This window comes from Mchenga conophoros, linkage group LG8, assembly GCF_057382185.1.
Source record: "Mchenga conophoros isolate Kocher_MC1m ecotype Shallow Benthic linkage group LG8, M_conophoros_male_GT1.1, whole genome shotgun sequence".
NCBI classification, from domain to species: Eukaryota; Metazoa; Chordata; class Actinopteri; order Cichliformes; family Cichlidae; genus Mchenga; species Mchenga conophoros.
In genome coordinates this window covers 28,892,163-28,916,944 of record NC_140533.1, presented here as the reverse complement: position 1 = coordinate 28,916,944, position 24,782 = coordinate 28,892,163, and the positions used below count along the sequence as shown (strand labels likewise).

The window sequence follows — 24,782 nt, the reverse complement described above, 5'->3', positions numbered from 1 at the left end:
TAATAAAACTGAATGTAATCCCATACAATCGAGTAGGAAAGGCTCAATTTAAAAAGAGAGCAAAATTATTCTCAGACAAAAGAAAGAAAATTAAAGCAAACGTTTACTTTATTTACTTTATTTTGAAGTCCAGACGGACGTAACGCGGTCGTCAGCAGAAGCTTTTATTTCTAAAGGCTGTAAGCGGAAGCAGTGTGGGTTTATTGTGGTTTAACTTGACGCTGGTGCCGGACAGCTGCCACACTGGACTCGGACTGAGCCGGACTGTGTAAGTAAACCTGAAATCCGTCGCTTTTCCTGCCTCCAGACGGTCAGACCGTGTTTGTAGGGATGGTTTACCCGGGCAGCAGCGGCCTGGTTCAGGGCCACAGGCTGTCGGAGAGACGGTTAATGTAGGCGGGAGAGGAAATGGGTCGATGTTTTTAGGCCTGTGACTACAGTTTGAGCTCCACGGGGAGGAATTGAGCACTGGTGACAGTTTAATAGGTATATTTACCACCGTGAGTATTATATCTGTACCAAACACGGAAAATGAAAAGCAGCGGATTCACAGCAGAAACACCTTAACTGATCCAGGTTGATCTGATTCATGAGGTGAAAGAGCTGTAAAATCAGGGTTTATTCAGCTTTGTCTGGTTCATATATTACCAGGAGCGACTGTAGGATTCTCATAGGGTGGCACAGGGACCAAGAACACTACTTATATATTAGTGTACTTGATTTTTAATATTTGTGCTACTTATGTTATTCAGCTCTTACATCGTGTTTTCAGATTTATTTTGTCCTTTATGTTTTATTTTTCCTTTTTCTGTCTTTAACTTTATTAATGTTTAATTTACTTTAGTTTCTTGTTTTACTATTTGTTTGATTTCAGCTCATTTTGGCTGTTTTGTTTGTTTTAGTTTTTCCATCTTTTTTGATAAACAAGTTATTATATATTGAAGGCCCAGAGGAAATCAGAATACCTGATCTGAAATAAATACAATGTAGAAAATTAGTATTAAAAAGATTAGGAGGTATTTTTAGGCTTACGTGCTGCCCTGTGGCTTCATGCAAATGTTCTTACACGAGAAGAAGTGAATAATTTTTTGTTCTGAATAATTGTTCAGGTCGTGAAACGAGTATTTAGACTCAGAGCTTTCTGTGGAATATCGATAAGAGTGTCCAATCGAGTGCACTTCTTGTCCTTCCTTTGTGTGTATTTTAATTTATACTTTTTATTTTCCCTTTACTTTAAATTATTACATTCTTTTATTTATACATGTATTTTATTTGTTTCATAAAGGAAGTCTTTGTAGGGTCTGTATAAAGTTTTTATTTGATGTGCCGTATTTGAATGCATCACTCGGGCAGATGTTCATTGTACACCTGTACGATGACAAAAACATTCATTCTAGTCTATTCTGTTGCTTAATCAAAAATTATAGTCCTATATAAGCACAGAAGTTTTAAAGTCAAAGTTAGGGGTCATCAGGTCAGCAGTATGTACTGTGACATCATCAGTCAGATGTGAGAACAAGAGAATAGCCGTGTTTTCCCCTGAGAACTTGAAGTAGCAGTTGAATGTAACTTCTTAACAAGTTTACAGTAACAGTACATCAACCTTGTGATCTCAACAGAAAGCCTTCTGCACGTCGTAAAACTGAAAGTGAAAAATATCGTTGTGGAGGATTTAAAAAAGAATCTTGGGTCAGGATTTTAAAGCTGCTGTTTAACCCCCATCAGTAATTTCCATGTACTGTTTGCTCTTCCTGTCATATAGAACACAGCTATAGTATCAGTACAGGGACACCAAATATCAGTATTTTATTAATTAATAAGAAACGCTTAGCTAACAAATCTACCTGCTAATTCAGAGCGAGCTAATTACTTTGTCACAAGGGTAACCATAGACAGCTAGCTGAGGCCGAGGGTGTTGCACACTCTTTTTTTACGACAATCATCATTAGGGGCTTAATAATTTTCAGTTGTAGACCTTATAAATGTGAATACTGTTAAGCAAATAGCTCCAATAATAATAATAATAATAATAATAATAATCATAATGGATTGCATTTATATAGCCCTTTTCTCTCACATTCACACACTGGTGGAGGCTACAGGTGTAGCCACAGCTGCCCTGGGGCAGACTGACAGAGGCGAGGCTGCCATATCGCACCATCGGCCCCTCTGCCAACACCAGTAGGCGGTAGGTGAAGTGTCTTGCCCAAGGACACAACGACCGAGACTGTCCGAGCCGGGGCTCGAACCGGCAACCTTCCGATCACAAGATGAACTGACAACTCCTGAGCCACGATCGCCCAATACTTACTATGTAGTTATAAATATGCAAAATAATAAGAAAGGAAAAGCTGTGTTGGCACCAAAACACTAGTTGGTGGTAGAATTGCTGCCTTCAAGTCGATCCATTCTCTTCTAGTAGTTTGGACAGTGGAATAATTCGATGGAGATGCATCATCTGCTTATATTTCTATTTACAGTGTAGGGTTTCAGAGTACAGCACAGATTTAACACAGAACAATTAATTCTCTGTAATTTGTGCTAATTTAACGAACGAAGGGGGAGTTACCTGAGTGTCACTGGGTTTTTTGGTGTTTAAGATTTCAATCACTGAGGAGCTGCTGAGCCGGAAAAACCGTGGACTTAAAATAGCCACCGTGACATCACTTACTGGTCTGTGGATTATGGTTTTGAAGCTTTGCATCTGCCATTGTTGAATTTGAGAGCTTGCATGAATGAATGACAAGTGAAAGTCAACATGTGGTATGACCTCTTTTATTATTTAACACAGTCTGAACTCTCTGAGGCGGCTTTCTTGTCCCTTCTTTAAGTAGTCTTCGGGAATATCTCCCCAGGCTTCTCCAAGAACATTCAGAGCTCTTCAGTTCCAGTAATGGGATTACATAATTCCATCAGTTTTGACAAAGCTGCCGTCAAACTGTTACAGAGCCTTCACTGTGTTTCACAGATGGCTGAAGACATTGTAAGAAGCATGAGGGGTGTCTCGAGACTTTTGCACTGAGCCGTTTCTTTTACCTGATCCCAGTTTGTTTTACTCCTTCTCTACTCGTGTGCTGAATATTTGCACATTTCCAAAAATAACCCAAATCTTTTTTTGCTCAAGTAATTCAAAGTGAAAATTCGAGGAACTGCGTTTGTGTCTTTTAACACTCATCCAAACAGTCCTAACTGGTGACACCAATACTTCCCCTGTTAGCTGAGGAAGGAAAGGCAACAGTATGAAGCTCTTAGAGACTTTTTAGAAAGAGAACCTTATGAGTGTCTGCCACTTATCTGCTGTACAACTCAGACCAGGGTAGGTGGAAGAAAATGAATGGATGGACTTGCATTGCTAACATTCATTCACACTTGTGTTCTAAATTTGCATTCCCGTACCTTTGCTAGCTTTCTGTCTTTCAGCAACTCCTGCGTTATGTTATTTTCCTTTAATCAAACAAAAGGTTAAAGTGGAAAAAAAGCTAATTTTTAGTTGTTTTTCTGATTTTTGTGCTATTCTAAAACTCTCATGGCTTCATGTTTTCTATTGATCTCTAAGTCAATAGAGATCTTAAAACTGTAAGATCATTCAAGATTCATTCCCCCTTAAAACTGTAGCATCACCTCACTGTCAACCGTGTACATTAAACTAATATTCATACAAGTTTGTCATTGTTTAGGCATTTTCACCAAATTTAAAGAAAGTTGAAGAAATCTAAAGGCATGAAATCAGGTGTAAGATATATTCATCCTTCGGCGGTGCTCTGAACTGTTCCAACAGGATTTTTTCACTTTGAAATTGAAAATGAAAACCACAAAGTTGAGCTCTGTGACAGCGAGCCGCCTCCCTGTGAAACTTCTAACCTGCTTCTGCTGTTTTTTTGGCTTAAAGTCTGCTTTTACGGACCAAATTTTACTCATCCCATGATGGGTGGGTGTGCCTGAGACACTGAGGAAATTGCACACTCTTACAGCGGTGACTCGTCAGCGACAGGGTAGTCACACCCTGAAGCAGTGGTTTTCAGGCTTTTTGTGCACAAGCCACAGCAAACTGTCTGCCCTAATTTGAAGCCACACCTGTTTTCTGCTCAAAATAACATCAGAGTCATCTAGCGTGCCATCAGTTGTTCTTTTGATTGTCTTTTGTGGTTTCTTGACTGTGCACGACTCTTTTATGCCAACGCATTAGCATAAAGGTTGCCTCCGACGTCTTATCAGACACAGCTCAGTGGACCAGTCCTGCAGCGTCTGCTTCAGACTTGACTAGACCAAGTTTGTCTCAGAGGGAATGTTTGTTTTCAGACTGGCTGTTTAGTTTGTTCGGCGCTATGTTAGCATTACCCAGATAACACACTCTGAAAATGACTGACATCCCCACTCCAGCTTCCAGTAGCTTTAGCTTTCCCCCCACTTCTTAGTCAGTCGCTTTGTTAGCTGCACTGGCAAATTGCAGTTTTCCATTTAAGAAAATGATCTATTTCCCTTTTATTGTCAATCAGGGCCTTTGATGTGTTATGTTCTAATAATTCCCACCATTGTGCAATAATGGGAATGGGCTGTGGTTTTCCTTTGACACACATTTTTTTAAAGCAGTATTTTAGGGGAAGTGACTGTGTATAAAGTACTGATACAGTACAGTACATTATGCAGAATACAGCATGTGATATATGGCTGTCAAAAAATTCAAGGCTCACCTACTCTTGTCTGAAGTCACACCATTGTTCCTTGGACACCATCTGGGGGTCGGTCCCCTGAAGCATGCCCGGCCTTATTGCCTGTTTAAGTCTGCAGAAATGACAAAACGAACATCATTGTTGTAGCGATTGAAGCCTTAAACTCTTCAGGAAAATGTTTACTCAAGTACTAAATTAAGTTAGCAGTTGGACTATGTTTAGAGAGTTTTTTGTGGGTCGTTAACATCTTTTTTTCTCAACGTCCATCTGTGTTATCTGCTTTTTAGATGCTAACATGTGAATATTAGCCTAACCATAGCTCTGTAGGTCACCAGGCATCACTAACCTTTCAAGTGCTGCAGGTTAGTTTTCATCTTTGTTTACGTCCAAAGTTAAAGCAGAACTGCGTGTTTAGTGTTTTTTTTAGAAATACTTAAGTCAGATATATCATCTTCAGATGGAAACCAATTAGATAATTTAATTGTAATTGTAACTTGGCTTAATGTTGTATATTCCCTTTTCTTGGGAATGTGAGAATATGTTTATAATATGTATTTATTGTAACACCCGTGGGAGTAGCTAAACTAGAATTTTGCAGGTATCTGAACTTGAATCTGGGTGTTAAAACTCTTTGTTGGCCAAAATGCTCAGGCAGCAATTGGAAAGAAAGGGAACACGTTTGGCTTTTCCTCCTGCTTTAAAGGAAAATTGAGCAAAGCTGGACATGACATAAGAAACGTGAAATGCAAAAATCTCGTTACTCCTGATGGCTGGAGCAAAGTTGAAGTTCAGTTTGGACCAGACATTCAAGGCAATTAAACCAGTCATTGAAAATGTTGATACATGGTGAGGTTTGAAGCCGCTCTGGGGTGAAGACACAAAATAAATGTCTGTATGATTGATTTCAGCAGACATGTTGATTCTGGCATTGCAGTGTGAGAGTAAATCACAGAGCTGGAAATGGAAAACAATAGTCTTTTACCTCTTAGGGTGTGTGTGTGTGTGTGTGTGTGTGTGTGTGTGTGTGTGTGTGTGTGTATTACTCATATTGTCACGGCATGAATCTGTTTGCATAGCCTCTATGGAAACAAAAGACAAGTCCCTGTAATGTAAATCATTAATTTTCATCCTGAAGTCCTGGCAGCATTAGGGTAAGGGTTGGATTAGGATTAGTAGAGTTAAGGTTAAGTCTGTTGAATGTAAATCAATCGAATGTCCTCTGAAGTAATGGAAAGACAAGGGTGTGTGTGTGTGTGTGTGTGTGTGTGTGTGTGTGTGTGTGCGTGCCTGAAAGTTTTTAGTGTGACAAACCACACTTTACATCTGCATGTTTCAATGACACGTTGTGTATTTGATGTGAAGAAAACTGTCATTTATGTATGAAAGGAATCCGGTGCACAAAGGATTCTGCACAGGAATGAGTGTTCATGTTTCCCCTACTTAAAGACAGTGGTATGCACTATGCATGAAGGAAACTGGTGAAGAAAAAGTAGATTCTGAAAGTGAAGGTTGGATTAGTATTATCTTCCTTATCTGGAAAACTTCATGCTGGGCTTCATTAGCTATGAAAAGGCTGCAGGCGTTTCAGCGACTTACCTGCCAGTAGAAACTCGGAGGGGACTGAGGCTTTTGAAAGACATGAATCTTAGCAGCCGGCAGTAAATTGCTGTAATTGTTTTTTATTTAAAATTAAACTTTGAGGTTACAGTTAAAAGCAGGTGAAACATGCAGTCCAGTAAAGTCCACTCCCACTGGAAGAGTGACCCTTCAGAAACATTAAAAAAACTTTGGGCACAGAGAGTGCACAGAGAGAGCAGTTTATGTGGAAAGGTAAAGACGATGCAGTAATACAAAGAAGAAGAAAAAATGAGAACGCCCCAAATGTGCAAGCACTTGGCAAAAGTAGAAAGAAAAAACTCCCCTTTAGAAGGAAGAGACCTCCTCCAGAACCAGGCCAAACCAACTTAATTGGCTCCTTTTATTGTGGAGGAGTTGCAGCTCTCCATGAGTTCCTGCTGAAGGACTGAGCTCTGCAGCACCCACTCACAAACAGGAACCCAAGATACTTGAACTCCTCCACCTAAAGCAGCAACTCCTTCCCACTACAGAGTGACGTCAGACTTGCTAATTCTCATTCCTGTCAGTTTTTACCTACTCAGCTGCAAACTGGAAGCTGGACGTCACGAAAAACCAGATCTGGCAGGCAAACCAGTCTTCCCATCCTTACTGGAAAAATGGAACACAAACTTTCACTTGTTTCACTTTCTCTACATGTTTTTGGGATACAAGTTTAGCAATAAGATAAAACAGAAAAGCAACAGACTTTGTAAAAACAGAAAAACACCCAAGCTGCCAACCACTGTTAATTAGACCCGTATGTCTGTACTGAGTCAGCAGTGTAAAGAAATGTGCATTGTTCACTAGTCATAGATCAGTCATAGATCAGCCATAGATCAGTCATAAATTCCAAACCTAGCACCTTTAACCTGCCTTGACACTTGTGTCTAAATGTGTGTGCAGAGTTCCTGTGATGCCCCAGAGCGGGCTGAGCTGGTCGGGGTTGCGATGCCTTACGTGGACCGACAGAATCGCTTCTGCGGCTTCCTGGACATCGAGGAGAATGAGAACAGCGGCAGGTTCTTGCGCCGTTACTTCATCCTGGACACTGAGCAGGGCAGCTTGCTGTGGTACATGGATAACCCCCAGGTAAGGCTGTTTATGAGCTGAAAACATCTTTATCATCTGAAAAGAAACTGTTTTTATAGGTGTTTTCATCTGAGGTCTGGGTCATGATGTCTTGGGGTGTGTAGTAAGAACATAAATGTAGGCCTTTTATTTTGAAGTTCAGAAGCCATTACAGGTATTGACTTTGGTTTTCTTACCTCCAAGTGGCAATAAACAGCTCGTGAAAATCATCATGCAGGGACTTGAATCGCTTCAGGGATGTAATCCATCACATTGTTGCACAGCTCATATTTTAGATGCACCTTAAGAATCAGCTGCATGAAGCATCAAAGTCTTTATGCTACAGCAGCATTTTTCTGTTGTCGTGCGCTGACACCGTGAAGCTCGGCTCTCGTATTGTTCTGCATTTTTCTACTACCTGAAAAGGTGCTGCAGACGTCTCTGCCCGTGACTCTGAAGCCCACTGCTTTTTTGCAACAGGAGGAAGTAGACGCTGTTGCACCGGGGAATACATTTTAATTCACTTTCACACTCTGCTGTGCAGCAGGATGGTGTGTGTGGGAGTGAGTCAAAATGAACTCCTCTGTGTGCGAGCTCATTGTGATGAAGGGACATGTCAGACACGTGAATCACACCACTGATGTGTTTTTCAGAGGCGCTGGAGCCGTACAGCCCCCTGAGACCCTCCCCCCTCATATGAGGACGTTACACTTTGGCTTTTCTGCACCTTATACTTCATTAAAGGGTTTTGTTAAGCAACGGTTACTTTAGAAAGAATGCAGGATTAGGGCACTTCCTCCTTGGCTTCACTGTTCAAATCTGAAATCTGATTGAGTAGTCTCACCTCTGCATGAAACCAAGCAGACAAACGGGAACCAGAACAGAAACAGGTTAGCGATAGCACTGAGATTTCCTACTGTTGGGGAATTTCTAAAACTCGTCGCATCCTCATGCAGAAAGCTGGTCGGACTGCCAGCGCACAGAGCTTTGGTATTTTCCAGATGATCTTCCCACATAGATGTTTATAACAAGTATTGTGAGATCAGAGAAGACTGAAACCGGTTCTGACCATTTTTTTTATTCATATCTGACTCTTTGGATGAAGTTAAGCTCTCTTATGACTCCACATCATCGTCTTTTACATTATTTTGTCATTTTTACTGAACATTACTGAAAGGGGAAAAAAGCAAACTCTTCTTAAGATCATAAATTTAAGAAAAAGAATAATTAATGTTTTTAAATATCATGTTGTGAAATCTGTAAATAAACGCAGGAAATACTGTTGTTGATTTCCATCATAGCAGGCAGCAGTGATGCTAGCGCTACGACCTTGTTCACTTCTGTTAGTTCTACGTCTTCTCGATGCAATCACGAATGGCTGATGCTTATACATTTGTGTACATTTGTGCTTTTTCTCTTCAGAATCTGCCCAAAGGTGCAGGAAATGTGGGCTCTCTCAATCTTTCCTACATCTCCAAGGTTAGTCCTCACTCTTCCACACACACCGTTTCACCTGCACTCTCTGTGCGTACAAACGTGCTTAAATCTGTAAAATCCGTTGTTATTTTGCCGTGTGATTTCTCTTGTTACCAGCTGTAGACTGAACAGAACATCTGCTGGATTATCGCCTCTTCCTTTTCATGACTCTATCCTAAAGCCTGTCGAATTCCTGTGGCGTCAGCCGGATTTTAAACTCAAAAAAATGAAATGTTATATCACAACAACCGAATAAATTCAGAAATTCATTTGAAAGTCACACAGTAAATAGATGCTTCAGAACAGGAAGAAACCTCCAGAGGAACAGGGCTCAGGGAGAGGCAGCCATCTGCCACGACCAGTTGGGGGTGAGGTGAGGGAGACAGGACAGACGATACACTGTGGAAGAGAGCCAGCGATTAATAATAAATTGGACTTTTCTAATTTTAGAGATGTTGCACAAATACAAGAAAGCAAGCCTACAGTTTTTTCAATATGTGCATTGAAGGACAACGCCGAGATTCCTCAAAGTGTTACTGGAGGCCGAGGTAATGCCATCCAGAGTTAGTATCTGTTTAGATACCACATTTTTATATGAATTTTGAAGCAGGAAGTTAAACCTTATTCTAAGATGGGCATAGAAGTGAAAATGTTTTCTGTGCCTTGTAATAATACTGCTGAAGGGAAGCATGTATAATGTAAACAGAACTGGTCCCAGCACTGAACCCTGTGGAACTCCATAATTAACCTCAGCGTGTGAACTCTCCATTTACATGAACAAACTGGAGTCTGACAGCTAAGATTCAGACCACTGCTGTGAGTGTAGCATCTTTATAGTATGATATGTCGTTTGCAGCACGGTGGCACGGTGGTTAGCACCGTTGCCTCACAGCAAGAAGGTCCTGAGTTCAATTCCACCATCAGGCCGGGGTCTTTCTGTGTGGAGTTTGCATGTTCTCCCCGTGTTTGCGTGGGTTCTCTCTGGCTTCCTCCCACCGTCCAAAGACATGCAGTTTGTGGGGATAGGTTAATTGGATAATCCAAATTGCCACTAGCTGTGAATGTGAGTGTGAATGGTTGTCTGTCCCTATGTGTTGGCCCTGCGACAGACTGGCGACCTGTCCAGGGTGTACCCCGCCTTTCGCCCTATGACAGCTGGGATAGGCTCCAGCGCCCCCCGCGACCCTGAAAAGGATAGGCGGAAGCGAATGGATGGATGGATGTCGTTTTCCTGAGTTTTTCCCAAATGTGTGGTTTTCTGTAGGCCACATTCGTCTTGTCCCAGCCACAAGTCCACCTTACATCGGCTAAATGACAGCGGTGCCAGGATTTATCCGTCCCGTACTCTGCCATTAGCAGCATAGAATTATCACAGATGAGTGGGTTCATGTTTTTGGTGGGTTGTGCTGACACATTCACCCTTTACTCTTCTCTCTCGCTAAGGTCAATGATGCCACCAAACAAAGACCAAAGGCAGAGTTCTGCTTTGGTAAGTTCATCTTTATTCCCTCTCACCCTGCACTGCGTCTCTCTGCCTCCTTCCTCTTTACCTGCGTAGTGACTCTGGCCACATACATTTCTCTTTGCTTTGCTTTTGACCTGTTTGTGTGTGGCTTTGTTTCCAGTGAGAGGAACTATCGGTGCTCCAACACGCTGACGTTTTAAACAATAGCATGCTTGTAACTTTGTGGCAGCAGATTGTCCCTTTCCTGTTTCAACATCACAATGTACCTGTGTGCAAACAGCTGTGTACGAGAACACAACCGGCCTGCACAGAGCCCTCAGACCCCACTCCTTCCTCACTTCCTTCCCAGTCTCCTTTGTCCTCAATCCTTCCTTGTTTCCTTCCTTCCTCATCGTTCTGCCCTACCTCTTTTCTTTCTCACTCCCTTCCTCCCTCTTTTCCTCATCTGTGCGGTTTATTTCCTCTCTTTTGTCCCTTGCTACTTGTTGTTCCTCTGCTGTCAAACAGTAGGCCTTTGTCACTCAATAGGAGGAAACTGTACAATGACAAAGACCTGACCTCTGTGTGTGTATTTGCATCTGGATGGGATAATGGCACACACACATCCTCTGGCTCTGAAACAGAAATAAGACGATATTTTTAGATACCCATGGAGCTCGTTTCTCTTCTTCCTCTTGTGCTTTCGAGCCTTACACATTCCTCTCTCTCCCTCTCATTCGTTCACAGTTATAAATGCAGGAATGAGGAAGTTTTACCTACAGGCCAACGACCAGCAGGATTTGGTAGAATGGATCAGTGTTCTCAACAATGCCATCAAGATTACTGTGAGCAACACACACACACACACACACACACACACACACACACACTCTGTCTTCAGCCTCGGGCTGCAGCAAATGGAAAGTTACACATCAGGCCACTGTGATAAAGATCAGTGCAGGCGTAGCAGCGTGTAAAGACACAACAGCATTAAAGCCACCTGCAGCTGCTGTGGTCTGCAGTCAGCTGACAAGTTTTCTGTGCACACTTTCACCTTTTCAAACTCCCTGCCTCTCTATAATCAAGGAATCTCCGAACTCGTGCGCCGATATCGACGCACGTGCTGCGCTGGCCGCTGCTGAGTTGAGCAGGCGGGCAAAAATCTGTTGGGTTGCAAATGGAGGGTCCTGTAGAGATGCACGGCCAGCTGAAATGACACCGAGACGTCGCTTGTGTCAGCAGATGCCATTTTCCTTTTTGTGTGCACCATCCTTTGCAAGGGCGACAACAGCAAGTGCATTAGCCTCACTAAAGGACTCGCAGCATTGGTCGGGTTATGTGCAAACAGTGACGTCGCCACAGCTCTGTACCATTTATACCAACGCTAAGGTCCTTGGGCTATTCTCCGGAGTACATCCACGTCAGCACAGGAGATGTTAAAAACCACTGAAATCACTTTGCTCCTGATTTTGACTTTCGAGTTTTGGTGGTAAAAACTGACAGTCGTACACGCTAAAACCCAGCAGGCCACCTGCATTAGATTACTGCATTAGCCGGCTGCTAAGCAGAAAGGCGCACTTGCTGCCAAAACTACACCACAGTGTGGTTTTCACCAGCAGATGTCATGCCACTATGTGCAGTCTCAGTAGCAGCTAGAATAGGCTGACCGACGCCATGCTGTGGATGGATAACCTCAGACGCTCTGGCTGAAGTCTGAAGTCTGTTTTCAGTGTTTACCTCTGCTTCTACTGAGAGCGATCCTCGTCATGTCTTCCCTGTGCTGATGTGCTTATACTAGGCTAACAACAGCTCTATAACTAGTCACCAGGTCAGTCCTCATACAGTTTAGACCACCTGTACGTGTAATGTCATGTTTCCTGTGAGGCTTTAGTGCCTTAACACGCAGGGTGTTATAGTATTGGCTGCTAAACTACAAAGTCGAGGTTATTAAATCACAGGGGTGGAGGGAGCATAGTGGGAAAGGTAATACCCATCACAGCAGTAACACTGCTTACTGAAAAATGATTAGCTGGGAGTGGCAGATTCACACCACCCATCCTTTTATCGTTTATTCCTTTTCCATCTATCAGAGTCCAGGAAGGAGTCTAAAACAGCACTGATTTTAAAGTTAATTTCTGGTGTCTGCTTGTTATTTTAAGCTGTGAGCACCTCTCCTTTAAAGGAATGGTACATATGTAACATGCTGGTTGCAGAATGAGCTTCCTGTCAGACTCAGACCTCTGCTCCAGTTCAAGGTGTGAAAATAACCATCGTCACTCTTTAAGACCAAAGCCAATAACTGATCCTAATAGCTTTTATCTCTATTTAATTAGCATTGCTAATGTAATGTGAATTCCTATGATAAATAACATTCAGAGAGTTAAGAAAAAAGGTGAAATAAAGCCCAAGCTCTTAAAAATAGTGAGATGTGGAGCCTTTTTGCTCTGTTTTCAGGTGCCAAAGCCTGGCGAGGGCCACAACACCCACGCAGAGACTCCCCAGGAGCTGCTTGGAACCGTGAAACAGGTCTCCTACAAAACTGAGATCATCGGAGGAGTCCCCATCATCACGGCCACTCAGGTAACGCTCACAGCTGCGAGCGGCAGGAGCAGCTCGGCAGGTCCGGTCCTGCCTGTGCTGGTATGCAGCTGCAAATATGAGTCAGCTCGCAGGAACACAGGCGAGTTAAGGCTGGTTTAATTATGAGTCGGAGGTTTTAAAAATATCGAGGGGAACGCGCATCGACATTTAGCTGCTGATAGCTGAGGTTTGTTTTTATTTGTTAAAGGGGACCTCTGACAGTTTTGCACATCTGTGATTGTTACGCCGGTTTTAGGAAGTAAAACTGCAAAATCTTTGTAATCCATCGTTTGTTTATGATTGAGACTAGCGACCCCAGTCAGAGGAGTTGCATTATGGGTAATATATCATTGAAAACAATGACAAGAACAGGAAGAATGCATGGATTAAAAATATCATCGCTGACTGTCGTCTTATTTTTATTCTTGGATTCTCTTAGAGTAGCTTTGGATGATTCAGAGTTCATAATAATCCTTATTTGTTTTACACCGGGCTTTCATGCTGCCCCTCAGTTCATCCTCTGTGTGAAAACAACACGTTTAGCTCCTCCCTCTTAAAGTCTTTCAGCTTTCTTCTGATTGGCTGCCCCTCAAAACGCAAGATTGGATCAATGGGCTGGCAGGTGGCCGGTGTGTCGTGGTAGGGGTATCCCCTCTCGATGACATCACCGGGTGTCAGAAGTAAAAAAAAAACAAACTGTGTGAAACCGAGTGTTCAGAGCAGTTTGAATTGGAGAAATGAAGTGTGGACGTGCTGACTGGACACGGCTCAGTGTGGAAGTAAAAAGTCCACAAACTCTTCAGCAGAGGACGACTTTGGAAATCAGTTGAAACTTTAAGACTTCAGTGTTTTATATATGTGAGAAAATCCCGTAAAATGAATCCAGATGAAGTCTAATGTTCGTGTGTGTGTGTGTGTGTGTGTGTGTGTGTGTGTGTGTGTGTGTGTGTGTGTGTGTGTGTGTGTGTGTGTGTGTGTGTGTGTGTGTGTGTGTGTGTGTTTAAGGAGCAGGGAGAGGGGCACAATGGAGCTGATCGTGGAGGCGTAAAGCGGGCTCAGAATCAAATGCCCTACTTCCTGTCCAGAGGAGCGCAGGATCAGGCCATCATCAAAGCGGGATACTGTGTGAAACAAGGAGCTGTGGTGAGACACACACACACACTCAGGGTTATTCAGTGTCGTCATAATGAACCATCACGTTTGGTTGGATAAAATCTCACACAGTAATCAGATAAAAATACTTTTGTGTTATTAATGAGCAACAGTCGATGTTCAGAAGAGAAAAATCTTTGAAAATAACTCTGTCACTGGTTTCAATCTTAGAAAAACAAAGTAAACCTTTCGCTGCAGTTACCTGCCATATTAAAATAATGTTTTTTAACAGAAAATATTTCTTTCCAAAAGTGAACAATAACCACAGTAAGAATACAGTCTGGTGCCTTATAAATACACCGTATGTACAGGTGCGGCACAAAAATGTTAGAAAACAGAAGGAAGTGGCAGGCGTAGAACTAACCTAACTGTATTTCAAAATAAAACAGAAAGCAGCTAAACAGAAACTTTGAAACGTGCTTTGCTTCTTCCTCTCAGATGAAGAACTGGAAGAGGCGGTACTTCGTCCTGGATGAAAATTCTCTCAACTACTACAAAACTGACATGGTGAGGAAACGGTGAAGAGCTCAAACACGGTGACATCAGTGCTCAAAGACGCATCACGTTGCTCCCAAACAGACACTGAAGAAGAAGAGAGTGAAAAAAATCTGTGCTTGTTGCAAAACTTGCTGCGTGTCTCCACATGCAGAGGCATGCGTCCTGAATACCTCCTCATGTCATCTACGTGTGGACAGATTAGCCCTAACTACGGCCTGTCTGTGCACATATATGGGCACACCCCGTGTGTGCGTGTGCGTACATATATGTGTGTCTGGCTGAGTGTTCACACCTTTTTATGTGTAATCATGTCCTGAGTGAGTGCAGCTGCTGCAGAGGACATTTGTTTGCATGCTATCGCCGCTGACTGCGAGTCATACAGACCGACACGATCAAGCATTTAGATCATGCATATCATCAGCACACGCGTGTCTTCATGGATGCTGATCCGAATGACACACGGGCGAACTATCTGACAGTCAAATAACCCCAGCCTTCAGCAATAGCACACACTGAGCACCGTTTATAGGTGATTTACTTAGTTAGCGTCGCCAAGTGCTGATTATAGGCAGCTCGTTAAGCCAGGTGATGCTGCACATCAGGGATGTCAGACTAATCTTCCATCGTGGTCACGTGCGCCCCAGTTTGATCTTAACTGGGCCAAACCAGGGAAGGTGGTGTTTCTGACAGCGTAAAGACATTTCATCAAACATTTAATCCCTGAAATGTCTTAATACATGAAATATAAGTGCAGGTTCAACAATACATCTCAGTTTTCTACCTGATAAATGTGTAAAATTACAGTCAATGTTCTGGCAGCTCATTGCTCACATGGCCTTTTTTTAACCCTGGAGCCACTGTAAAAAAATCAAAAACGTCTGTAGCAGAGTGGATAGTAGAAAAAGAGGAACTTTTCTGTCATTTAATTGTTTAACGATTATTTTACTACTTGGTGCACCATGAGTGTCCATGGCGAGGTCTTTATTGATTCAAAAATACAGTTAAAAGTCTAAAATTGATGCACTCGTTCACATTTTATTGCAGTGGGCCGGATTAGAGTCTTCGCTGGGCCGGTTCTGGCCCTTGGGCCTTACGTTTGACACCCTTGCTGCGTATGTTATGTATGTATGTTGGTGTAAGCCGAGGTGATGATCTCTGATCAGTGTAAAAGCATGCCGCTCACTGCCTTCTGTGGTTTGACAGAGTGTGAATATGAAAGTTCGTCAGCTCAGCCGTGGCGTGAGTCGTCCTTTGATTGCAGTGAAGCCGCCGCGCTGCAGAGCTGTGTCGGATATCTAAACGTCTGACTTAGAGTCGCGTTTCCAATCGCTGTGAGACGACTGACGTTTTGTTCACTCGACTGACCACAGCAAAGATTTAAGCAGAGGTTTTTTTCTCACAAAATTTAAATGAAATCAAACGCAGACACTAAATATGCTTTTGATATGTACTTCCTCTCCTCCGTCGTCTCAGGAGAGGGAGCCGCTGAGAGCCATCCCGCTGAAGGAGATCCACAAAGTGCAGGAGTGCAAGCAGAGGTCAGTCAGCCTCCCTGTCAGCTCTGTGTTTGGGTTGATTCAGGGGAAGTTCACTAAAACGTCTCCTCTGTGTCCTCCAGCGAGCACATGATGAGGGACAACCTGTTCGAGATGGTCACCAGCTCAAGAACCTTCTACATACAGGTAACACGCATGAGGAGGACGCGGTCATCAGTCAGGAGAAGCTCTTTCTGCACCGTTGTCTCATCTGTTCTGCTTTGAGCCAAATGAGTGTAAATTAGATTCAACATTTGGATGATTGCTCCACGCCTCCATCTTCTGAAAGATTTACTCTCTCCGCTGTCTCCACATGAGATACTGATGAGGATGTACTGATGGGACATTTGGTCGTCTTTGTTCTTTCCAACTCTTCTAACTCAACTACTGAGAAGGAGTGATTTACTGACAGGAAGACTTCGTTTAATCGAGTTAAAGTCACCGTATTATGTCATATGTACGTGTTTAGAATCATAGCGTGCATTCATTTACATTCCTGTGTTTCTCTCTGTCAGGCTGACAGTCCAGAGGACATGCACAGCTGGATTAAGGCCATCTCAGGCGCCATCGTGGCCCAGCGCGGTCCCGGGCGCTCCGCTAACACTGTACGTATCATCTCAGGTGAAGCTACTTGGTAAAAGAGGTTTAGGTGACATGGAAAAGGATGAGTTTGATTTAGCAGGACAGATGTAGCAGTTTTAGAACATGAATAATTCAGTTTAACTAAGATGGTACAAAGATGCTGCCATAATTGAAGATGCATTCCTTCTTCTCATTGGTCTTTAAAATGATATGAAGTGTTTCTTCCTGCTCACTTCACGCTGCAGCAACATGTGGCTGCATGAGCGAGTGCAGCAGTGCCACCATGTGGCAGAAACACAGCACTGCAGCAGCTTAATGAGGTCTATAACTCTGTAAACCTTTATTAGATTTCTTTAATTAATTCAAAGATTTTTATTAACAAAACAATCTTCAGATGATTTGGGTGCTTAACCCAGTGTGGGAATATTTTAATTGTAAATCTGTCATTCGGGATGAGACTGAGTGTGAAGTCATTTGTGTGTGTGATTTTAATACCCTGCTCGTGATTTTGTGACACTTTCACAGATGATGATGACCGTGACTGATGCATGTGTTTTTGTGCATTTCTGTTAAATCTTTCTCGCTCTCACACACACACACACACACACACACACACACACACACACACACACACCCCTAAAGAGTTTCCTTCCCAAACTACAAAAAACTATAAACATTCAAACCGAAGCTCGTCTGCATTACTGAAACCAACCTGGATCACAGTCTGAAGCTAAAGTCTTTTAACTTAACGCAGCGGTAAACTCCTGGAAGGATTTAAAGGACACCTCCTTGTTTTGTAGCAAATGAGGCTTTTTTGACTCAGAGCCAGTTTTGATTTTAACTTGCAATATTAACCAGATACAGTTTGTTCAAAACATGAGACCCAGACGCCAGACTGACATGAAGAGGAGTGGTGATTCTGCCAGTGATGACAGCTGGAGTGGAAATCAAACTGGTTTGTAAGAGAAAAACAAACCAGTTTATGGAAAAGCTCTAAAAGACGTCGATTTCAGACATTTTAAAGGTTTCTGATGCAAAACAACATTGTTATCTTTACCCTTGTAACTGGTGGAAGAAGCAGACCACAGACAGCTTAGACAACAAGCACCTCTGGACAGCTGTTATCTTAGATCTCTCTGTGAAAGTCCCGTCATGTCCTCTTGTACTTGTGCATCTGTGATTGCTGCTCCAGTGTATCAGACCTTATAAAAACCCGCCATTCTCCCGGTAACGCTCTTCGCCTGAAGCTATAACTAAGTTTGGAAACTATTAACTCCAAGTGAAAACTGCTCAGCTGTAGTCAGAGGTCCCCCCATCAGAGGAAATTCAGGCCGACCAAAGCAGAAGTCCATGACTGATGGTGAAATCACCGATTGCACAGTGCAAGTGTTCAGAACGGGACGTCCGAGCACAGATTTCACAAACAGCAGCAGAGCTGGAAGCTGTGTGAACCTGCCCGGAAGAGGATTACAGCCGCTGAAAAAAATGGGGGAATTTGGGGATTTCTTTCTCAGAATTCTGGGAAAAAATTCCAAAAGACTCCTCACTCTTTTCACTGGCCCTAAACTTCCAGTAACCATGACCCTGAAGGGGGATTAGCAACTTTTAATTGAGCTGTCCTCAGAATGTCTGGATCACACCTCACACAGATGTTTGTCACAAGAAATAAAAGCAGGTTGGCTGGTTTCTGTCTGTGTAAGGTGTGGATGATGGATGGATGGAGGGATAGATGGGTGGATGTGTGGATGGATGGATGGATAGCTGGATGGATGGATGGATGGATGGATGGATGGATGGATGTGTGGGTGGATGGATGGATGGATGGATATGTGGGTGGATGGATGGATGGATGGATATGTGGGTGGATGGATGGATGGATGGATATGTGGGTGGATGGATGGATGGATGGATGGATGTGTGGGTGGATAGATGGATGTGTGGGTGGATGGCTGGATGGATGGATATGTGGGTGGATGGATGGATGGATGGATAGATGGGTGGGTGGATGGATGGATGGATGGATAGATGGATGTGTGGGTGGATGGCTGGATGGATGGATAGATGGATGTGTGGGTGGATGGCTGGATAAATATGTGGGTGGATGGATGGATGGATAGATGGGTGGATGGATGGATGGATGTGTGGGTGGATGGCTGGATGGATATGTGGGTGGATGGCTGGATGGATATGTGGGTGGATGGATGGACGGATAGATGGATGGATGGGTGGATGTGTGGCTTCGCTTGAATAGGAGCTCTCTTCCGCGCTGTAACTGAGTTGTGCTGTAAACTGTTGTTTTCAGATCCGTCAGGCCAGAAGGCTGTCCAGTCCTTGTATACAGAGGTATACGCCATTCTGCAGCGGTGAATGCAGCACGTATGTGACCCCCGTGCCCTTTACCCCCAACCCCTGCACCCCGACCCATTCACCACAGCTTCCCCCTCACCGAGCCTTCACCCTGCGCACCACAACAGACGCGTTGTGGTCCTTCCTCACTCTGAGCTCTCTGTGCGTCGACGCTGTAGTGTTCATCCATCCTAAAGCTACAGCCAGGCTGAACAGTCACTCCAGCTGTTGCTCAAGCAGCAGGTCTTTGTAGCCACATCTGGAGCGTGCAGCACGTGCAGCTGGATAGTTTGTGCGTTTGGATGAATCTCAGAAACATTCAGAGTTTGAGAGTTTACAGTTCATGCCTGGATCTCACCCAAACCTTTAGTCAGAACTCTGATTATCAAGTATTTCCTTCCTGTTTATGTGATTTATTCAGATCTTCTGTTGATTTAAGTTCTTTTCAGCTAATGAAAAGATATAAGACTAGTTCAGTATCAAAAACAGGTTAGAAAAAGTAAGAATAGTAATAAAAAAGGGATTTTAAATCCATAGCCTTGTTTCATTTGTTCAAATCTAAATGTTTAAGATTTATTCTACAGGATTATGGTATCTGAATCTAATTAAATACTTAATTGAATTTATTGGAAATGACCCATGTAGACCCTTGTGCAGTACCCTTAAAGCCCACCAGGGGGTGACAGCCTGCACTTTGTGACTCATGGCTCTAAATAGTGAAAGTTCAGATTTTCTTTCTGCCTTCATCGAAATGCATTTTGTTCATGAAGAAGACACTTTATGGAATAATTCAGGGTTTTTGGGTTTGACGCTTCATTTCAGACCTTCTGAATGATTCACATCCAGATTAGACTGAACTTAAACTCATGATAAAAAAATGAACAACCTAGATGATCAGATTATTTCCAGTCTTCCTTACATATTTATATCCTGTGGATGGGTTTGTGCCACAGTGTTGTCCAGTCACAGTCGTGCTGCCCTCAGCTTGATGCAGCTGGAAAAAACTCTGAAATTGAGTTGATCAGCTGACCTTTGACCTTTAACTGTAGCTCACAGGCTGAGATGCTTCCTCCACATGGACACTGACGATTTCTTCGTACACTGTTGTTTTGGCAGCGTCCTCCTCGTAACACGTTGACTTTTCTCTCTGGTCCTCCATCGACTGCCTTGGATTAACACGTCCATCCTCTCACATCACAGCTCGTCTCTCTGTCTTTCTTTTATTGATCCAACACGCTCTCGTGTAGGCAGAAACTTCAGCTCCACCCGCTCATGAACATCATCCTGCACCACCTGCACCATCATCTCTGAGGGTTTCACGTTGTTTCATTCTTCACTCCTGATTCAGATTTACAGCGTTCCCGACTCCCAGCAGGACTCCACAAGAGCCTAACTCATCCCGAGTCTCTCTTTTTTATCCCGCTAACACTTTGTCTTTCTGTTTTTCCTCCGTGTGTGTGTGTGTGTGTGTGTGTGTGTGTGTGTGTGTGTGTGTGTGTGTGTGTGTGTGTGTGTGTGTGTGTGCGTGCGCGTTTGCCTTACAGAGAGTAAGGTGTGACAGTGACGTACTAACCTTCCCCAAATGAGCCCCACCGCCGCCTTCTTCCTGTCCCTCCTCCTCCGCCTGCTGCTGCTCATCGTCCAATCACCAAGCCCCGATGCCTCAGCTTCTTTGCACCTGCTGCTTGATCCCGCCCTGCTCCCTGGCGGCTGCGGCGCCACCCATTCGTACGTGTTGCTTGTATCTGCATGAAGCCTTGTTTAAACTCACCGCATTTCACTCGTGTGTAACTGTTTGTCCATTGAGAGCAGGTTAGCCAGCTGGAGGATTGTGGGTACTGTAGTGTTTAGAACCCCCTCTCTCCATTAAAGTGGCAAAAGAAGGTCACGGTGCTTTAATGTGGCTGCCCGTGCTGTTAAATCATCAAAGAGAACGTCCTTGGCTTCACCTCTGTAAGCTGTCCTTGCTAGAGTAACTAATCATCATCTTTTACAGTGTTCATTGCACCCTCCCTGAAAGCTTACTGTCCAAGCACTGCCTAATAACAACTAATATTATTATTATAACACTGAGGAAGCTTCTTTGCTTTTGCTGCCACTTGTCTGTCTGCTACTTTTGCCTAGCAATAGGGATTATTGTGTATTTAATGGGAACCCTAAATATGCAGGCTGATCAATCAGGTCTGATTCTAATCTAAAATAAGGATTAGAAGATGGTGATGACTGATGAGCATCTTTAATATCAAGCGAGCAGCTTTCGTTTCACAGAGCCTGATCCGGATGTTTCCGATTAAATTGGCTGTAAGCTCCACGTTTTCACTGATTCTGTGACTCGAGCTTTACATTTTCCTGAGCCAACACAAGGAGTCTAATGTCAATACTTTCCAGAGCAGTTTCAGGAGTTTAGTCTACTTTAATCCAGGGAGCTGACGAGGACATGTGGTCACACAAAGACACGGAGTTTTAGTTTTAATGCTGTTTTGAAGAAAATGTAGGAAACGTCAAGTTTTTAGCAGCAAAGTTTTAGTTTAGACTTTCAGTTTTCTGTAGAGGAAGAAAAATAATGTGGCTGAGCTGCAGCTTGATGGGAAGCTCGGGCCTGAATGACTCTGACAGCGTTTCCTCTTTTCCATCTCCATCACACACTCATCCATCCACCCACCGAGCCCTCCATCCATCCATCTCTCCATCTGTCATTCATAGTCACCGCTTCTGCCTCACCTCCTCCTTCTCTTCCCTCCGTCTCCTCAGGAGCACAGTGACCACTCCCCTTCCACCTCCACCTTCTACCTCCCAGTCGATGAGGAACCCCAAGACTCGCAGTCCCCAGAGAGTGCTCAGCCTCGCTCTGGACACGCGCCATCGGGACAACTTCCTGGGCCTCCTCCCCTGGAGGCTGAGCGGGGTCCAGTCCATGATGGTGCCCCTTCCCCCGGCGCGCTCCCGCCTGTCCCTGCAGGAGACGCTGCAGCCTTCAAAGTGAAAGAGGAGGACAAGCTGGCGTGGGGAAGCCCCAGCGGCGTCTCCGGGTCCCAGCTCCTCCTGGCTGAGGATCAAGATGTGCACATAACCCTGTTCTGACAAACTCTAATGGACACACACACACACACACACACACTTGTGCACACTGTCAGACTCTGCGTGTCCTGCTGAACCTCCTGGGACCAGTTCTTTGTTTTGTTTTTTTGGGATGGGACCTTCCTCCGCTGTTTTCCCTTCTCCTTGTCTTCCCTTGTATCCTACAGTCTGTCACTCCAGGCAAACGACAAACACGGCTTGCTGTTACACGTTTCAGCGGCGCCGCGACTCTCACTTCCTGTGATGCACCAAAGTTTGTGTGTTTGCTTCCAGCAGCATGGAAGACTGACTGAGAGACTGACTAATCCCACATCTCGGTGTTTTTCATTTTAAACTCGCGCAGAGAAGCTCGAGGTCCAGATTCACTGAGCAGAGGTCGCTGAGCGGCCAGCTTTCATGAGCAGGTTTCCAGAGGTCACGCTTACTGAATATTTCCCGTCGTCAGTGATGGAAAAATGTGTCATTTTCTTAGATTAGAAAAGATGCTGGTCTGTCTCTTTCATAAGACAGCACTGAACACAAGTCACGCAGCAGGGTCATGCAGGCATCTGTGTCCGCCACGGGTGATCCTGCTGCAGGGAAAGTCCCGCATTGAGAAACTTTGGGTGGCTTCTGATCCCTGAAATGCAGAAGGACGGCCTAGCCTTGAGAATAAAATAATAGCTGTTTGTCTGAAGGAAAATAGAGGAAATACGCCTCTGCAGAAGCCTCCCCCGATAGATTTGATTAAGCTTCCAGCTTTAGTTCATTTACTTCATATTTGGTCACCGCGACTACAGTGCTTTAGAGCCTCTGCGATGAAAGACAATCATCTGCTTCATGTTTGCTATGGAAGATTTAAAGCTCTTTAATGAAGCAGGCATTCCCAAAGTGAAGTGTGCTGCAGCCCGTTTAAAGACGGGAAACTCACATGGAGCACGCCCAATCTTAAATCTTCACCAAAAATCAAAATACAAGTGATGTATTTGCTTAAAAATTATATTTAAAAAAAAAATACAAAAATCAAATTGGCTCCAATGTGTGAAACTTCAGCACCGAGCAGTAAATTCAGGTCAGAGTAATGAGTGATATCACTAACTGGCCATGTCATATTAGCAATTTTAAATCACTTGTTATATAAAGAAATACATTTATATTAATATGTGACTGTACATACTGTAGCACCTCTGGAGTCCACCAGGGGGCGCACACTTTCGGAATGACTGTAATAAGAATTCAAATAACCGGTAAATTTAGGCTATGATGGAACTTCCGTTTGTCAAGTGTGTCGTGACCTCTGTTTGCAGCGTTTCCACCTCCTTTTTTAAGCGCTTATTTAACCAAAGAAGTTTATTTGAAAGCTGCAGTCAGTGAAGGTTTATTTCAGTTTCTCATCACCGTCCTTCGAGAACGCTGCTAACGTCTGTGAGGTTACTTCTTCTTTCCAGCATGCTAACTGGTATCTCCAAACCAGCAAGCTTTTTTATTTGTCTCTCAGCACCAGCACGTTACCAGTTAGCTTGCTAAGTAGCCGCCAAGGTGCTCCAAACATCAGCAAGACTCCAGTGCAGCTTTGAAAGAAAGAAAAGCGCCTCTGGTGGTAAAACGCGTCGCTCTGGCCTGTTTTAAGCGAGTGAAGCCTGATCAAGGAGGTGAAAAATCTAAGATGGGCTTTAACAGAAAGCTTCTGCTGTCCTTTGTTTTTATCCAAGGTCAAGTCCTTCTCCTGGCTCTGTTGGAGGCCTCCAGCTGTTCAAAAACGAGTTTCTCTCCGTTTATTTGCTTGTAGGGGATTGTTTGATCGTCTGGGTTTTATCTTAAAGCGCCTTGAGATGGCTTGATGTGAATCGGTGCCTCTTACTTTGATTCCTGTTCATGTTATCTGATCCTCAGACTTGCACATAAGCCTAAAATTCAACCATGATTACTAAATAACCCTGAAGCACCCGAGGCTTTGTCGACTTTTGTGCGTCCACAGAGTTTAAGTCTTCAGACGTTTACGCCTCTGAATCCTGCGGTTGGGAATCTTTGCTCTGGCGTCAGGACTGAAAACGTGCTCGGCTGTTGAAACTGCAGCGGCTGTAATTAGTGAGATCGCACAGCGCTCTTTATCTCAGCTCTGTCCAGTTTCAGCAGTGAATTTAATTTCTTATTAATAAAGCCGAAACCTTCCATCTGCGGTCCAGTTGCTGCTTTGCCACATTTCCAGATTTATCATATTTTTTTAAAATCCAAAAGAGAAAATGAGTCTGGCTGAAGCTGTGTTCAGACTCCAAGTGTGACTGTTGCTTCTGTCCTCTCCCTCACTGCACATCCGCACCGCTGTACTGCTTTCTAACTGATGCCGTATTTGTTTCAGTCTTTGGCTGTAAGATGTGGGGACGTGAAACCAAACTGGACGTGTAAATGAGACTCTAACGCTCGGCGGCAGGTTTTCGTTCCTCTCGGCGTCCGGCTGCGAGCTCTGGTTGTGGGTGTTTCTTTTTCTTCGGTTTCGATGTGCTTTTAGTTTCTATGATGATATTATTTACAGTGATGAAACATATATGTTGTTTACTGAGTTTTTTTAAACACGTGTGCGCGAGTGCACGCACACGGCCCTCCTTCCTGTTGTTCCCCGTTCACCATAAGCTGGTTAAAGTGCCTGCCTTGTTCTTACTAAGAAAAATGATATAACGATGAGCTCTTTTGACCCTTTTTAGTGTGAACATGATTCTAAAAACATGTACTCTATTTATTAAAAGAAATTTGGAATAA

At 43.7% G+C, this 24,782-nt stretch overlaps 1 protein-coding gene across 7 annotated transcripts; it reads left to right on the top strand.

Annotated features, from left to right (window-relative positions):
• The first annotated feature begins 154 nt into the window (after positions 1-154).
• On the top strand, positions 155-24,782 carry LOC146569157 (pleckstrin homology domain-containing family A member 1-like). 7 transcript variants are annotated; one of them, XR_014893688.1, is made up of 13 exons: positions 155-268; positions 7,191-7,376; positions 8,778-8,834; positions 10,275-10,320; positions 11,023-11,120; positions 12,730-12,855; positions 13,861-13,998; positions 14,446-14,514; positions 15,979-16,043; positions 16,124-16,187; positions 16,556-16,645; positions 20,513-20,696; positions 21,720-21,858. XR_014893688.1 is itself a non-coding variant. In XM_085285487.1 (13 exons), exons 2-13 carry the CDS (start codon positions 7,236-7,238, stop codon positions 21,949-21,951), a joined length of 1,194 nt encoding a protein of 397 aa, XP_085141613.1. In that variant the 5' UTR covers positions 155-268; positions 7,191-7,235; the 3' UTR covers positions 21,952-24,782. The 7 variants fall into 7 exon arrangements, 6 of the variants coding, with proteins under 6 accessions (XP_085141613.1, XP_085141614.1, XP_085141612.1 ...); XM_085285487.1 differs by lacking the exon at positions 20,513-20,696 and adding an exon at positions 18,925-18,998 and having other exon boundaries at positions 13,867-13,998; positions 21,720-24,782; XM_085285488.1 differs by lacking the exon at positions 20,513-20,696 and adding an exon at positions 18,925-18,965 and having other exon boundaries at positions 21,720-24,782.